The following is a 15,951-nucleotide window of genomic DNA, read 5'->3' as shown; positions in this document are numbered from 1 at the left end:
TTAGGCAAATATGAATTATTAAAGGATTTTATTTTTCAGCTTAGTTTTATTCTTTTTTATTGGTTTATTAGATGTAAAATAAACCATAAAAGCTAGACTAGAAGCTATGATTGTATAGTGCTTGGGTAAATATTCTTTCGGCAGTATTATCTTAGGTTTGCTTAATTTTTTGTGCATTTAAATTCATTTTTCATAATAATCTGTACAGCTTTTGATAACAATAAGGACCAATCTTGCAAAAATCCACTGGAACTCGTATCGAACCCTATAATTACCTTTACGCATTGGTTTGGGGTGGGAAGGCAGCTAAGGAAACTCACACCCCTATTCATGTTACGCATACGCAACGTGTGCTGCTGTTTGACAGGCAAAATCACAGCATGATTGAAAAATTGTCATTGAAATTGGTCAGCGATTTCCGCAAGCCAAGACAAGTTGGAAAAACAAACAGATAAAGGGACCGAACCGATAGTCAAAGTAATATCCGACCGAGTGGCATTGTCAGTTGAGTGGGATTCGAATTGAAATTGTGACAGTTTCAACGGGGGAAAACTGACCACATGTCAATGCAAAGCAACTTCAAAGCGACGAAATGACGGACGTGGCTAACAGAGTGGGCGGGGTTGGGATGGAATGGTATTAAGGGGGCGTAAATGCGGGCTAATGGCAGGTAATTGAGGCAACAATTTCGCATTCGCATTCGCATAACTGGCAAATGAACAAACCGTTGCTGCACTCTGTGTTAGCCAATTTAATTGGGCGAGAATTCATAAGCGAAATAGTTTGTCGCTCGGGGTGGAAATTGAAAACGTTATTTGAATGCCAAATGACAATTAGTATTTGTCGTTTACCAGGGCCAAGAGGCCATTTCATTCCATTTTGCTGACAACTTGGGCTGCTTTAGACCAACTCGCAAATCAATTGTGGCCCACACAAACGTGAGAAATAGTTAATGGCCAAAGCTGAGATGTTTTTGACCCCTCAAAACGGCAATTGAACTCGGAATTCTCAATGTTGTGCACTGGTCAAAATATTGAGTAATTCAGAGCGTAACATATTTTTTTCCATTAACAACCATATCATATTCAATATACACCTAAGCATTTTAATTAATAAATAATTCAAGTGACTAATAAAGTGTGATTTCTAACTTGAAAATAAACTCTATAAGCAGTGTAACTATTATTGTGTATACACTAAACACTTATGGTTTTTAAATCTATTGAACACAATTTCTCTCTCTGCATTTTTGCATTAGTTGACACGCCAATTAGTGCATTTATAATTCATGACGTGGGTTAATTGCTACACTTAAGACCGACAAAACGGCCAACGATTGGGGGCCGTAATTCTTCTAAGGAGAATCCAAGCCTTATCTCGAACAGCAGATAGCAGATAAAGTTCTTTATGATATAGCCCGAAGTAGAGAGCGATTGTATATCAGTTTTGGCCGCATCTTTGCAATGGTAACCACTCAGCGGACCAAGGAGATTTGCCAAATTATTCGGCTGAAGTCAACGCAGGTGTTCCTGGTGGCCGGAACATGTTTGGTAACGGTAATGGTCACACTGCTCTGCATTAGCTTTATGACCAGGTACGAGGTAGAGAACGAGGTGGCCAACGTGGCGGATGTGGATTATTGGAGGGATAAGGTGGCGCCCTCGCAGAAAATCTGGTACGATAAAGGCATTGATGAGCTCAACGAAGCACTTAGGCCAATGGATTCGACGTATCCTAGAAGCGTGAGGATATTTGTGGTTCAGGGAATCGATGGACGTGACTTGGCTGCTTTTCGATTTCCAACTAAAGATAGTCAAGGCAGTAGCAACTTTGTTTGGGATCACTTTCCCCACTTGGCTCGCTTGGAAAACAGCTGTAGTCAACAGGTTCCCTGTCAAGTGGCCAGTGTTTCCAGAACTCTTTGGTCGGGCATACCTTTGGATAAAGTTCCAGAAAGTCAGGAGGATTGCGGAAGGGTATTTAATGCCACGCAAGCCCCGATAAGCATTCTTCGACAGGCTCAATTGGCTGGCCTGCGAACTGGGTTTGTGACCACTCAAAGGCTTACAGGATCCACAGGAGCGGCTTTGGGAAATACAAATGGCAACTTTGAATGCGATGAAAGGATGCCTTTGAGCTCCATAAGATCCGGTTGCAAGGATATAGCCCATCAGTTGATGTCTGGTGAAACTGTTCAAGCTCTTAATGTGCTCATCGGTGGAGGCAGGCAAATGCTGAGCAGTCTGGTGCCCAAGACCAAATACGATCCAGTGGATGAGCTGCTCTGCGAGTCCAACGATGGACGCAACCTGCTGAAGGATTGGAGAACCCAAAAACTGAGGGAGAGCAAAGTCAAGCCAATAGTATTCGATTTGATTCAGCGAACCGATGAGCTGGAGTCCCTAAATGCAAGTAGTTTTGACTACTTAATGGGTGTGATGGCCAATGGAGACTTGAGTGGCAATTCAAAGGCCCCAAGTCTGACATTAATGGTGCAGAAGTCATTGAAAGTGCTTAATAAATATCAGCAAGGATATCTGCTCATAGTTGAGCAATTTATAGCATCCAACATGAACAAAAGAGAGCAGTTGCAGCTTTTGAATGATACGTTGGCTAATCTTCACGAGGCTCAGGACACTTTAACACTGCTCCTAATGACCAATGCCATCTATCCAAAAGCAAGCCTGGATGTCAGCGAAGAAACTGAGGCAATCAGCCTCCTTGCGGGGATTTTTAATGAGGCGGAATCTGAGATCCAAAAACGACTGCACCAAATTCCATCGGAAAGCTTACTTTTTGCACAGGGTGAGTAACCCCGTCCATTGAACCTTATTGAATTTAGTTTATTAATTAGCTCATGTTTATTAATAAATATTTCAAGGCCCCAAGTCCTCCATTTTTCGCGGTGTCCGCAAGGAAACCTTCCTGGCACACGCAGTATCGCATGTCCTCAGCCGAAGTAGAACTCGACCTTAGCGCACTTTACATATGTAAATGCATATTTAAATATATTTATATAAAATTGAAATGGCTGTCACCGAGTAAAAGACGCACTTATAATTTGATTGATTTATTAAACTTTAACTAGGGATCGTTGATTCAATGCTGCTAATAGTTGGTAAGTCACATGATAACATTGCCGCCGGACTCCGCAGTCGTCGCCGTGGCAGTTGCAGTTGCAGTTGCATTTTCCGGTGCATTTCCAGCTGCGGCCGAAGGTGCCACCCAATTGAAGGCGTGGCCAACGGAGGACACTCCCGCAGCAGTTGCCACTTGCCTGGTTGCTGTTGCTGTTGCTGCCGCTGGAGGTCCTGTGGCCGTTGTTGTTGCCGCAATGCGTGGCACCGGCCGCAGGACATTCGTATTGGGATTGGGTCATTTGACGGGCAGAGGAGGCATTAAAGTTTGGGCCACACTCGACAGTTGCCTCAGGTGATTGGCCTGCACGTATTGGAAAGCCGATGATCGCTCCAAGTGCTGCGATAGGTAGAATTCTCCAAGGGAGTAGAAGCGCCGCTGATCGAAGGACTGGAAGGGAAATCCAGGAAAGCGTTGTCCACCCCCGTAGTTCTTACCACTTGGGGGCGGATAGATGGGCATGCCAGGCGGCGGGCGTGGCAAGGAGGCATATGGAGCGGCGCTGGGGACCGCCTGTCCAGTTGTGTGCTGCAGCTGGACATGATCGGGCAATGGGTGGCCATTGATAGCCAACTGCTGCTGCTGGGACTTGAAGAAATCCAGGTTCTTGAGATTATCCAACATCTGATGGGAGGCCTGGTGTTTCTTCAGGTAAGCTTGACTATTGTTTGTGGAAAATAAAGGTGAGCATTTACATTAACTGTTTAAAAATATTTGAGCATATTCTAAATACCGAATAACTTATTTGATATTATAGTTTTTCCCGAAAGTTGCACTATGATGATATAACTCACCGTCGGAAGGTCTTTCCGCATATATGGCAGGGATAAATGCCATCGTTGGCATCATCGCCGCTCCTAGTCGCCTCCTGAACCAGATCGCCCGTTTCCACAGCCCGTTTCTTGGCGGGATTAGCGCCGGCCACATCCGCCTTCGGCTTGTGCCATCTGCGATGGGAGGCCAAGTTGGCCGGGCAATTAAAGACCTGCGAGGGAAAAGTGTTTTAGCAAATCCTCCCTGCTGACTTGGCCACCAACCTTTTCGCACTCGGAGCACTTGTACTCGATGTGAACGATGCGGGGACAACGGTGCTGGGCCAACATAAAGGCGTCATCGTAGACGGTGCGACAGAGCTGGCACATGTAGTCGCCAATCTTGTTGTCGATGCTGGCCAGGATGGCCTTGGCCTCCTCGGTGATTTCGACCACATTGAAAGCCGGATCAATGTCACCTTTGCGCACCACCAGCTCCTCGTCGTCGCGCAGCTTGCGAATGATGGTGCCGGAAACTGGGCTTATGGTCTCCTCATCGATGGCCATGTGTTTCCGTAGCTTCGACCTCCTACGTTCGGACTTGTGTGGTCGAGATGTGGGTGGAGGTGGAAGTGGAGGAGGAGGTGTAGCAGGGATAGAAGAAGAAGTCGTTGGAGGCGGCGGAGGTGGAGGAGGTGGTGCCAGGTTGGCGGAACTAGTTGGCGGTCTAGTCTCCACCGTTGCCACGCCACTGAGATCCGTGTAGGTCTTCCCGCTGTTGCTCTGGACATCCGCCAGTTCGCTAACCTCCACATCAGGTTCTGGAAAATCCCTATCAAAGAGCCTGGCCAAACCATTTACCGCCTGATTGTGCAGCTCCTCATCCTCATACAACAGTTCGTTGCGTTTCAGGGCGGTGGTCTCCATTAGTTGGGCCTGCAATCTTGTGGCCACCGGGTCCGCCGCCTCATCCTCGTCATCGTCACTGCCCAGGACATCCACAAACACCTCCTCCTCATCGTCGTCGCCATTATCGCTGACTTGTACCTGCTGCGTCTCATCGTCGCCCTCGTTGACTTCCTCCGTGTCCGTGGCGTACTCATTGTAGTCATGGGAACTGACAACTGTTTCATCCTCGTCCTCGGTCAGCACAATGGTCTCATCTTCCACGTAGATGGGCGAGCTGACGCTCGATTGACCCGCCGGAATTTGCTCAAAGCTATTTTTCGTCCCGTGAAAATGACTTTTATTAAAGGAAGCGCCCTCCAAGCTGCTGCGTGTGGCATATTGCTGATGATGTTGCTGGTGCGGTTGATGTTGCTGCTGTTGCTGTTGCTGCTGCTGCTGTTGCTGCTGCTGTTGCTGCTGCTGCTGATGATGATGATGGTGATGAAAGTAGCCCGGCTGCATGGCCAGGCTCGAAGGTCCTGCGGCAGGAACAACTGGAGCTGGAGCGGCAGGACTCGCCATGTGCGGACGCCACAGGTAATTCTCCTCGGACATTAATCTCTGGCGCTTGCGAGGCGGCGAGGGCGTCGATGGTGGAGTAATTGGCACCACACTGGCCGCAGCCCGCAGTGAAAGATCCAAGGGGGAGAGCAGCGAGATGGCCGGACGATGCTGGCCAAATTGCGGAAATGTCTCGTTGATTGCTGGTAATGCCCGACACTCCACGAAGTGGGTGGTGGCTGGGTGGCCCTGGAGCAGGGTGGGCAGCGGCTGATGCTGGCCAAGATGCTGCACCGACTGGAGATGGGACTGCGGTTGCGGCTGAGGATGAGGATGTGGGTGTGGGTGCGGGTGCGTCGGCGGATTCATGTTCATCATTTTTCTCCCCTGTTCTATTGCGTTCTAACGTCAACTTCTTCGTATTTCATTTGAAGTCAGTAATCAGTATTATCCTTGGAAAAATAAAGTGTCAAGTGTTATAGGGTTGTGCAAACAGGAAATACGCCATGCATTAAAGTATGCCTTTCTATGACTTTATGACTTTATTTTTAAATATAGAAAATAAAAAAATATTAAATAATTTTTAAAGGGTATGAAAAAGGATCTCTTGGGATATAATAAAACATAGACAATTGTAAGATTTACCTTTTGCTTCATCTGACACTAGATATGTTTGATTTAATAATGCACTTTAATATAATTAAAAATTTTCTAAGGAATTTAAGGTGATACAACTTTTATAGCTATTGGTTTATTTTTTGTATTTAAGTTCAACACTTCACATCATTTATTTGTGTGCTTCGTTTTGATCCAAATATTCAATATGTATTTCAATGCATTTCGTTCGAAATTAAACTTTAATCGGGAATCACTAGAAACTTTTCTGTTAGCCCAAGGACTATGCAGCTAACTTGAGGATTTTCCGTGACACGCAACTGACCCGCGGCAGGCTTCAAAGTGAACTGAACGGCGGTCGGTCACCTGTCGCAATGCTGCTAGCTGAAATTGGGTTTGAATGCGAAGCCAATGAAAGGCAGTAACCACCCAGCTACCCAGCCGCCCATCCACCACCCACTGGGCACCCGCATTATTGAGCGGGATGCGGATGTGCGGCTCTCGCTCGCACCTTGCGCCGGAATCCTGAGCGGGCTGCTCTGGGATTCGCCGGGCGGATGACATAGCTCGACCATCCCACCCCCGGATTCACCCACGCGCACGGGAGGCGCATGCGCCGCCACGCCCCCTGATGCAGGCCCACCAGGGGGCGCTGCATAATGTATCATCTGTTGCTCCACTGGGGGGCACGCTTATTGGCAGCCTTCTCCGACTTGCCACGCCCCGTCCAAGGCCCGGAATGGAATGTCATTGAATTGCAGATGAAGAATTTCATTGCACTGCTTTGGAGTTTTAGCCACCCACTCCACATGGCTTTTGTGTGTTTGTGGGTGGCTAACTGGGGGAAAAAAGGAGCTTCTGCTTGTGCTTGGGGCGTTGACAGGTGAGTGCACCCCTTGTTGCCAGCCCCATGTGCCCTCCATCAGGCAGTGCTCTGTTCTTTCACTTCCACTTCCACTTCCACTCCCCCTGGCATCATCATGGTCAGCGTTGTTCAGACATTTTAAGAACCAAAGGATTCTTTTTGTGGTTTTGAAAATTTAATGTGGCTCCCCTCTTGCGTTTCACGTGAGTTTCCAAAATGGCGTCAGCTTTTGGCCAAACAAAAAATTAGGGAAATCTGTGGAATTAAGCCAGGGCTTAGAACATTTATTAGAATATCTTAGGAGCGTTTTAAAACTGGCTACATGCATTGTAATTGTATTTAAAGTGATATATTAGTGGTGCTATTTTAAGTTACAATTAAATAAATATGGAGAAAAACCCGGTAATTTACAGCATTTTTGATTCCAAAAATGTTATATATTTTGGAAAAAATATGAGAGTGTTAGCCATATATATTCCTTGAATCTGCAAGTACCTCATGCTGTATTCATAATTGCAAATCTGTAGTTAAAGTCTCACCCTCGAGTTATCTTTCCATATCCAGCCCTGCTTTCAATTGCAGCTGAATGCAATTAATTAAGAAACGGTCTACAAAAATCTAATTAAATTGTTGCGTCGCGACGCCATCGGAAAACAGCCTCGTGCGCTGCAGCAGCGTGAAAAACAATTCCGACTAATAAACTGAAATTAAATTACGAACTTTTATACTCCGTCGCACAAGCGACTGAACAAGTGCCTTCCCAGCCCAATAAAGATGGTAAGAACTCTGAGAAAAAACGTAGATGGCTTATTAAGTTTTGGCCTGGCCAAGATTTGTTGTGGCAACGAGGTCAACAAGTTTCAGTTTGCGGCTTTTCCTGGCCCCCGGCTAATTGTCAGCTTCTCGGGGGGCGGCAGCTCATTAGCATAGCTCCATGGCCTTTGTGAATCCATCCGCCTGCTCCTGCCTGATCCTGCCTGCTCCTGACACTCGTCCAAGGAAATGTTCTTAACGAGAGCGCCAAGCAGTTAGCACTCATTTGCATGGAGATTTTCGCGGTCTAATTGCCCAGGTGGTTGTCGGCTCGTCCAAGTGTCGGATTACACACGTAACAATTCGAAGCACCCCTCTCCCAGCCGCCCATCCCCTTTGTAGCCTACAGTCTCTAAAGAGGGTGGATTCACGAGTTTGCTGGTTTGGTTGACTTGCGGTCGACGGTGTCTGTTTACTCAGCGAGGGTTGGGTAATGGGCTCTTAATTAGCCTCATGTGATTTTTGAACACGGATTTGCGATTTGTTGAGGTATGCACTGGCAGATAAACCTGCAACCATAAAATGATAATAATAAGGAAATGTATAGATTTTGGAAGATATTTTTATACCCCTTACTATTAGACGGATTTCGTTGAGATTTAGTATGCAGCTTCCAGAGACACAGACGCAGCGCAAGTTTATTGCCAAAGGTAGCCACGCCGAATAAATTAAAAAATGTCCCGCGGCTGAAGTTCTAAACTCCATAACTCAACTTATCTTAATCGGATTTTGAAGTGGCATACCTCTAAATGTTTCTGGAGCAATTCTCTAAAAGTCTGCATTCAAATTGAAAAATTCATTTTTTTTAAATTTTTTTGTAATTTTTTGTGATATGAAATTCAAAAATGTCCAATGGCTGAACTTCTAAAGTCCATAACTCAACCTATATTAATCGGATTTTGAAGTGGCATGCCTTTAAATGTTTCTGGCGCAATTCTGTAAAAATCTGCATTCAAATTTGGAAATTTATTTTTTTTTAATTTTTTTGCAATTTTTTCTGATGTGATGATGTAGAAATTCAAAAATGTCCCAAGGCTGAAGTTCTAAAGTCCATAACTCAACCTATATTAATCGGATTTTGAAGTGGCATACCTTTAAATGTTTCTGGCGCAATTCTGTAAAAATCTGCATTCAAATTTGGAAATTTATTTTTTTTTAATTTTTTTGTCATTTTGTTGTAATTTTTTTCTGATGTTATGATGTAGAAATTCAAAAATGTCCAAAGGCCGAACTTCTAAAGTCCATAACTCAACCTATATTAATCGGATTTTGAAGTGGCATACCTCTAAATGTTTCTGGAACAATTCTCTAACAATCTGCATTCAAATTGAAAAATTTATTTTTTTTTAATTTTTTTGTAATTTTTTCTGATGTGATGATGTAGAAATTCAAAAATGTCCAATGGCTGAACTTCTAAAGTCCATAACTCAACCTATATTAATCGGATTTTGAAGTGGCATACCTCTAAATGTTTCTGGAGCAATTCTCTAAAAGTCTGCATTCAAAATGAAAAATTAATTTTTTTAAAATTTTTTTGTAATTTTTTGTGATATGAAATTCAAAAATGTCCAATGGCTGAACTTCTAAAGTCCATAACTCAACCTATATTAATCGGATTTTGAAGTGGCATGCCTTTAAATGTTTCTGGCGCAATTCTGTAAAAATCTGCATTCAAATTTGGAAATTTATTTTTTTTTAATTTTTTTGCAATTTTTTCTGATGTGATGATGTAGAAATTCAAAAATGTCCCAAGGCTGAAGTTCTAAAGTCCATAACTCAACCTATATTAATCGGATTTTGAAGTGGCATACCTTTAAATGTTTCTGGCGCAATTCTGTAAAAATCTGCATTCAAATTTGGAAATTTATTTTTTTTAAATTTTTTTGTCATTTTGTTGTAATTTTTTTCTGATGTTATGATGTAGAAATTCAAAAATGTCCAAAGGCCGAACTTCTAAAGTCCATAACTCAACCTATATTAATCGGATTTTGAAGTGGCATACCTCTAAATGTTTCTGGAACAATTCTCTAACAATCTGCATTCAAATTGAAAAATTTATTTTTTTTTAATTTTTTTGTCATTTTGTTGTAAGTATTTCTGATGTGATGATGTAGAAATTCAAAAATGTCGAAAGGCTGATCTTCTAAAGTCCATAACTCAATCTATATTAATCGGATTTTGAAGTGGCATACCTCTAAATGTTTCTGGAGCAATTCTCTAAAAATCTGCATTCAAATTGAAAAATTTATTTTTTTTGAATTTTTTTGTAATTTTTTCTGATGTGATGATGTAGAAATTCAAAAATGTCCAATGGCTGAACTTCTAAAGTCCATAACTCAACCTATATTAATCGGATTTTGAAGTGGCATACCTTTAAATGTTTCTGGCGCAATTCTGTAAAAATCTGCATTCAAATTTGGAAATTTATTTTTTTTTAATTTTTTTGTCATTTTGTTGTAATTTTTTTCTGATGTTATGATGTAGAAATTCAAAAATGTCCAAAGGCCGAACTTCTAAAGTCCATAACTCAACCTATATTAATCGGATTTTGAAGTGGCATACCTTTAAATGTTTCTGGCGCAATTCTGTAAAAATCTGCATTCAAATTTGGAAATTTATTTTTTTTTAATTTTTTTGTCATTTTGTTGTAATTTTTTTCTGATGTTATGATGTAGAAATTCAAAAATGTCCAAAGGCCGAACTTCTAAAGTCCATAACTCAACCTATATTAATCGGATTTTGAAGTGGCATACCTCTAAATGTTTCTGGGGCAATTTTCTAAAAATCTGCATTCAAATTTGGAAATTTATTTTTTTGTAATTTTTTTGCAATTTTTTCTGATGTGATGATGTAGAAATTCAAAAATCTCCCAAGGCTGAAGTTCTAAAGTCCATAACTCAACCTATATTAATCGGATTTTGAAGTGGCATACCTCTAAATGTTTCTGGAGCAATTCTCTAAAAATCTGCATTCAAATTTGGAAATTTATTTTTTTTTAATTTTTTTGTCATTTTGTTGTAATTTTTTTCTGATGTTATGATGTAGAAATTCAAAAATGTCCAAAGGCCGAACTTCTAAAGTCCATAACTCAACCTATATTAATCGGATTTTGAAGTGGCATACCTCTAAATGTTTCTGGAGCAATTCTCTAAAAATCTGCATTCAAATTTGGAAATTTATTTTTTTTTAATTTTTTTGTAATTTTTTTATGTTATGATGTAGAAATTCAAAAAAAATTAGAAAAAAAAAATCTGCATTTAAATTTAGAAATTCATTTTTTGAAATTTTTTTTTTAATTTTTCTGATGTATGATGTAGAAACTCAAAAAAATACTAAAATAATATACTAAAAAACCCACTTTCAAAATAAAGTTTCAAAATAAATATATAATCGGTAAGAGTAAACTGCTCCACATACCGTCGTAGATTTAATGGGCCGCTTGTAAGCCTGGGCATGTAGATTAAGACCAACAATGCCGCGCCTCAGGACGTTCAGTTCACAGCGTTTAAGTTCGCAGAAGGACCTTTCGTAGCATGTACACTTAACATTTTTAAACTTGAATAGAACGCTTGAATCACTGAGTAACACAATAATGACCACATATGACCATCGTCTGATGCCATTTGTTTCTATTCTCCTCGCTGGACAACACTTAACAGTTCATTTAGTTGAATGAACATTTTTGAGGTTTGTCACGCTTTAATGCTGATATCGTGATTATGCCCGTAACTGGTAGAGAATAAGGGTATACCTACTAGATTCGGTGAATACTGTGTAAGAGTTGGAAGGTGAATTTATTATTACATTAAGTATACATATATCGGGTATTTGATAGTCGAGACACAGCTTTGCTGTAATGGTTGCAATTAGATCGCACAGATCGCCTCATTAAAATCAGTGACCTATGAAAATAACTAGACCTTATCTGCATAACAAGAATAAGTAATGGGTTGACCGGTGTATCTTTAACGATCATATCCCAGATTAACCTCTACATGAACTTCAACTTCGCCCCTCAAAATGCCATCTGTTTTTACGACAAACATTAGTTTGTAAAAACCATTCGGTACGGGCACCTTAGCGATCATATTGTCATTTAGTACCATTCGGTTCACAATTATGTCATGCTGGAAATTATACAAAATTGAAAAACCATTAGGGCATAAAAGTATTGTCAAATTCGGGATATACTACCAACATTGAATGGGCAGGAGTGATTTACGTTGGTAAAGTTTCTTATGCCGTCGTATAATATATCAAGAAACGGATGGTGTTTTCGATTTTTGAGGAAACTGCAAATATCAACGGTAATATTGTAGAGGAACGGTCTGTATCCATTGAACCTTCGGTATAAGGATATAATGCACTGAAAAAAACAATAGTACAAATTCAAAATGAAGACGAAGAATATATACCCTTTCACTAAGTGAATATTTGTATTATTTTCCATTAATATGCCTGAACGAATGTATTGCAAAATCTGACTGAAATCAATTGACGCTCTGCAAGGGTATACTCGTAATCATGATCATTTTACATACCGTCGTAGATTTAATGGGCAGCTGATGGGTCTGCGCATGCAAATAAAGACCAATGCTGCCGCGCCCCAGGACCTTCAGTTCACATCGCTTTAGTTCGCAAAAGGACTTCTCATAGCACGTACACTTGATATTTTTAAACTTTAATAATGCGTTTGAGTCGCAGAGTAGTGAAATGATGACCACATTGTATGACCACGATCTGAACGTATTGCTTTCTAGCCTCATTGTTTGCCAACAGTTAACCGTGCATTGAATTGCATAAAGTATTTTCAGGTTGTGCAGGCACATGCTAAAATGCCTCATTAGATTCAATAATTTATAATATAAAAGTAAATAAATATACCTTATCTGCATAATAGGTATCATCAATACTAAGCCAAATGACATCTCTTTTAAGATAAACGAATTTTTTTAAAAACGATTGAAAACACTTTTTAGTAAGTAACATAAAGGGAACAGCCCAAACAACTGAATTTTCCCTATGTAGCGATTGAAAGGCACTCTGGAAAACATTAAGGACTTCCTGCAGGCAACGCACAGGACAAAACGCTATTGACAAACCATACAACTGCCCATTTTCCGGGCTCCCAACCAGGGGATTGGATTTGAGCCGCCTTGTCGGAGACGTTGATGACCTTTAGGGAAAGACGAGGCCGAGAAACAAAGTCCTGGCCAACAAAAGGAGTCCTGCACCGAGGGCAGCCTTTAATTAGAGTGGCATGAAAGTATGCCCGAGGGCCGTGGCTCGATGCGATTCTTATGCAAATGCTTTTAATTACAAAACTGTGAAACTGAATTACGCAACATTGCGTTATTTAAGTGAATTATTTTGAGGCAGGTTCGTGTGTTTAATTGCCCAACTCAACGCCTTTTTAATTGCCAGAAAATGGGCGCAGGTTGATTTTGAATTTTTCTCTCGCAAATGCAGTTTGCCATGGACTGAAAATCGATTTGGATTGATTCATCTACTGGAAATTTGTCTGGCCAAAAGCTAACTAGCTCTACTTTCGATGACCTGTCCCATTAGATTGGCTCAAGCATTTCCACGCCAAATGCCAGTTACTTTTAAATAAACTGTGACCTCACCCAGTTGGCAAACCAAATTGAAAACCTTCCCTTAAGAAAAAAAAATAGAAAAATGGGACGGTAATAGAAAATGTTTATAGATAAAAAGGCGACAAATTGAATTTGCAAAGGTCACACATAAGTGCGACACTTGATATCAGGCATTGGCACTTCACGTGAGTGCCTCCCCCAAAAATTTTCTCCAACTTACTTGCTACTTGCAGGAATTTTCCCTCCGTCGCCTGGCGAGATTGAAATTTTGATTTCCATTTGCCCTGGCCGTATAATAGATAGCTATATTCACATTATTTTTGCCAAATTGAATTCCCAAAGTGATTTGATTGTGCGTTAAGAAAGGCATTTGCCCATCGGAGGGTGTGACCCTTGACAGGCCACCCCTTTCCTGATCAGAAATAAGTCCATGGAAAATAATACGCGATGAAAACCGCATGACGGATTTTAATTAACGAGGCCACGGATATTTCAAGCTCCATTAAAATATCATATTACCATCGGGTTTTAACACCTTCATAATGGAAAGGGTTTTATGGGCTTACGGCTTCAGTGCTTTTTACCAAAGCTATGGCCATCATACACGTTATGATATTCACATTGATGGGCCGGCCATTGAGCATATTGTTTTTCTATTAATTATGTCTAAATTGCGCATATGGCTTCGGGGAAAACCGCAAGTATCCCGCGGGAAATCCACAGAAACCCCCCGAAGGAGAGTACTCACGCAAGTCTCCTCTGTTCGGGGATAATCATCATAATCGGCCATGCACTTGGACGGTGCTTTAAGTGATTTTCAATATGTTCCCTGCTCCGCAGCGCATGACGCACAATGGAAAAAGGATGAGGGGTGGAGGAAATGTGGCGGAAAATGCGGAAAAAACGAGGGCGAGGCGACAGCAATCCGCTTACAATGCAGACGGGGGGTGAGTCGAACAGAATAGACATACACACATCCTGTAATTACATATCCTTTGTTGGCAAATATTTATTCTGAGGCACTTGGAATTCGGACATCGGTGGTCACCTGCAGGGCAAAGACTTTCTCCGCTGTGGCCTCAACCACCTCCACGAAGAACTTGTAGATGCCATTCTGCAGAACCTGCGGATAGATGTCCTTGACACTCATATTCAGCAGCGAGTAGTTTCCCACCCGCACGGGGCAGGCGATAAAGTCGCTCAGTTGCATCTCCGTTTGCAGAAAGTACTTCATCATGGGGTTCTTCCTGTACTCCGTGAAGAAGCCACACAGATCCAGATCCCGCATTTGGAGCAGGGTTGCGAAGTTCGTTCTGCCAGTCGCTCTCACTCGAATCTTTATGTTGAAGGTCAGGAAGTTGCTACCCATTTCCTTACGAAGCGATACGCATAAACTAAACTTGGTGCGGGTTTCATCGATGTACGATAAAGCCTTCATATAGCGAGAGTCCCCAAAGATGTTGATATGATGGATGCGAAGTATCGGTTTCTAGAAAGCAAAGTGCCTTTAGATTGGAAGCTTGGGTGTGCACATAATACCTGAGCTTCATCCTCGTCATCGTCATCCCACAAGGATTTATGGCTAGTTGCGTTGCCATTTACTATGTAAAATAGCGGAAAAAATAACGCCAGCCGAACGAAGTTCATACCGCAATGAAAAAAATCGTCTGCTGGATGCCATCAAACAGTCATGTCCCATTACCAGTTTCAATTAAGATTCGTCATTTATTAAATGGACCCATTCTCAAACAATCTGATAAGTTAAGCCTACAAACAAACTAAGCTGGAACTTTTTCAGTTATAGTATAATTGTATTTGTAATAAAGCTAATGTACAGTTTATGTTTTATTTAAAGATGACACCTGAGTGTATTTAACTTTTTCTTTTGCATTTACACAGAATGCTACAAGTTGTAACGTTTCAGGCATCATTGCTCATACATTCTAAGTTTCTTCCTCGCAGTTTACAGTCCAGTTCCTTGTCCACAATATAAACCGTCGAAGTGACTTGAAGGGCAAATACTTTCGCAATCTCTCCGATTTCCTCGACAATTTCGGCGAAGAACCTGTAGGTGCCATTTTGCACACCATCTGCTTGGATATTTTCGGCTACACCGGAGTTTAGGAGCGAGTAGTTTCCGACTCGAACGGGGCACAAAATAATTTCCTGCAGCTTGAGGTTCTTTTTGAACAGCATCTGCATCATCGGATTCGAGTTGTATTCGCTGAGGAATTCGCAAAAGTTGACCCGTCGCAATTCGAAAAGTTGCACAAAGACATCACTGCCTTCCGGTTTTACGCGCACCTTTATGTTCATGATGAGGTGATTACTTCCCAACTCATGGACCATCTGGACGTAGAGGTCGAAGTGGGTACGATCCTCGTGGATGTATATTTTGGTCTTCATGTAGTTCGACTCGCCAAAAACATGTATTTGTTTGATAACCGCCACTGCTTTCTAACATATAAGATTGGGCTCGATTTAGTTATCATATTAATCCTTAATAGTATCCATCATAAATCACCTTTTGACTTGAGCTGTACTCTACGTAGAAGGAATTCGGATCCCCAAACACTTCGATGGCCAGTCGAATCAGAATCACAGCCGAAACCCAACCGAACCGACTGAATTTCATTTCGCAACAAACTTTGGATCCCTTCATACCGCTTTGACATGATGAGTGCACAATAAAATGTTGAAAAGAGCTTTTATTTAATTTTGA

At 41.6% G+C, this 15,951-nt stretch overlaps 5 protein-coding genes across 5 annotated transcripts; 1 reads left to right on the top strand and 4 right to left on the bottom strand.

Annotated features, from left to right (window-relative positions):
• The first annotated feature begins 1,436 nt into the window (after nt 1-1,436).
• LOC6552156 (alkaline phosphatase, tissue-nonspecific isozyme) lies at nt 1,437-3,015 on the top strand. Its single transcript, XM_001980672.3, has 2 exons — nt 1,437-2,805; nt 2,882-3,015. The coding sequence occupies exons 1-2, from the start codon at nt 1,464-1,466 to the stop codon at nt 2,974-2,976; spliced, it is 1,437 nt and encodes a 478-aa protein (XP_001980708.2). The 5' UTR covers nt 1,437-1,463; the 3' UTR covers nt 2,977-3,015.
• A 40-nt stretch (nt 3,016-3,055) lies between these two features.
• Nucleotides 3,056-6,324, bottom strand: LOC6552157 (uncharacterized protein CG5098). Its single transcript, XM_026979193.1, has 4 exons — nt 5,985-6,324; nt 4,176-5,791; nt 3,933-4,123; nt 3,056-3,799 (listed from the first exon to the last, which is right to left on the bottom strand). The coding sequence occupies exons 2-4, from the start codon at nt 5,715-5,717 to the stop codon at nt 3,376-3,378; spliced, it is 2,157 nt and encodes a 718-aa protein (XP_026834994.1). The 5' UTR covers nt 5,718-5,791; nt 5,985-6,324; the 3' UTR covers nt 3,056-3,375.
• A 5,256-nt stretch (nt 6,325-11,580) lies between these two features.
• On the bottom strand, nt 11,581-12,398 carry LOC6552159. Its single transcript, XM_001980675.2, has 3 exons — nt 12,174-12,398; nt 11,831-11,998; nt 11,581-11,759 (listed from the first exon to the last, which is right to left on the bottom strand). The coding sequence occupies exons 1-3, from the start codon at nt 12,396-12,398 to the stop codon at nt 11,598-11,600; spliced, it is 555 nt and encodes a 184-aa protein (XP_001980711.1). The 3' UTR covers nt 11,581-11,597.
• A 1,840-nt stretch (nt 12,399-14,238) lies between these two features.
• On the bottom strand, nt 14,239-14,876 carry LOC6552160. The gene is made up of 2 exons (XM_001980676.1): nt 14,769-14,876; nt 14,239-14,718 (listed from the first exon to the last, which is right to left on the bottom strand). The coding sequence occupies exons 1-2, from the start codon at nt 14,874-14,876 to the stop codon at nt 14,239-14,241; spliced, it is 588 nt and encodes a 195-aa protein (XP_001980712.1).
• A 273-nt stretch (nt 14,877-15,149) lies between these two features.
• On the bottom strand, nt 15,150-15,864 carry LOC6552161. Its single transcript, XM_001980677.3, has 2 exons — nt 15,754-15,864; nt 15,150-15,686 (listed from the first exon to the last, which is right to left on the bottom strand). The coding sequence occupies exons 1-2, from the start codon at nt 15,862-15,864 to the stop codon at nt 15,150-15,152; spliced, it is 648 nt and encodes a 215-aa protein (XP_001980713.1).
• Between the last annotated feature and the right edge of the window lie 87 nt (nt 15,865-15,951).

Source organism: Drosophila erecta, unplaced genomic scaffold, assembly GCF_003286155.1.
Source record: "Drosophila erecta strain 14021-0224.00,06,07 unplaced genomic scaffold, DereRS2 tig00000000-arrow-pilon, whole genome shotgun sequence".
NCBI classification, from domain to species: domain Eukaryota; kingdom Metazoa; phylum Arthropoda; class Insecta; order Diptera; family Drosophilidae; genus Drosophila; species Drosophila erecta.
This window is presented reverse-complemented; position numbering and strand designations above follow the sequence as displayed.

Coding starts and splice junctions, on each gene's coding strand:
- LOC6552156 (XM_001980672.3), top strand. CDS start 1,464: ATGGTAACCACTCAGCGGACCAAGGAGATTTGCCAAATTATTCGGCTG. Junction 2,806..2,881: donor AAGCTTACTTTTTGCACAGG/GTGAGTAACCCC, acceptor AAATATTTCAAG/GCCCCAAGTCCTCCATTTTT.
- LOC6552157 (XM_026979193.1), bottom strand. CDS start 5,717: ATGATGAACATGAATCCGCCGACGCACCCGCACCCACACCCACATCCT. Junction 4,124..4,175: donor AGTGCTCCGAGTGCGAAAAG/GTTGGTGGCCAA, acceptor TTTCCCTCGCAG/GTCTTTAATTGCCCGGCCAA. Junction 3,800..3,932: donor TGCGGAAAGACCTTCCGACG/GTGAGTTATATC, acceptor CACAAACAATAG/TCAAGCTTACCTGAAGAAAC.
- LOC6552159 (XM_001980675.2), bottom strand. CDS start 12,398: ATGAGGCTAGAAAGCAATACGTTCAGATCGTGGTCATACAATGTGGTC. Junction 11,999..12,173: donor TGCCCATTAAATCTACGACG/GTATGTAAAATG, acceptor TGTTTTTTTCAG/TGCATTATATCCTTATACCG. Junction 11,760..11,830: donor ATCACTCCTGCCCATTCAAT/GTTGGTAGTATA, acceptor TATAATTTCCAG/CATGACATAATTGTGAACCG.
- LOC6552160 (XM_001980676.1), bottom strand. CDS start 14,876: ATGAACTTCGTTCGGCTGGCGTTATTTTTTCCGCTATTTTACATAGTA. Junction 14,719..14,768: donor ATGACGAGGATGAAGCTCAG/GTATTATGTGCA, acceptor TTTGCTTTCTAG/AAACCGATACTTCGCATCCA.
- LOC6552161 (XM_001980677.3), bottom strand. CDS start 15,864: ATGAAATTCAGTCGGTTCGGTTGGGTTTCGGCTGTGATTCTGATTCGA. Junction 15,687..15,753: donor AGTACAGCTCAAGTCAAAAG/GTGATTTATGAT, acceptor CTTATATGTTAG/AAAGCAGTGGCGGTTATCAA.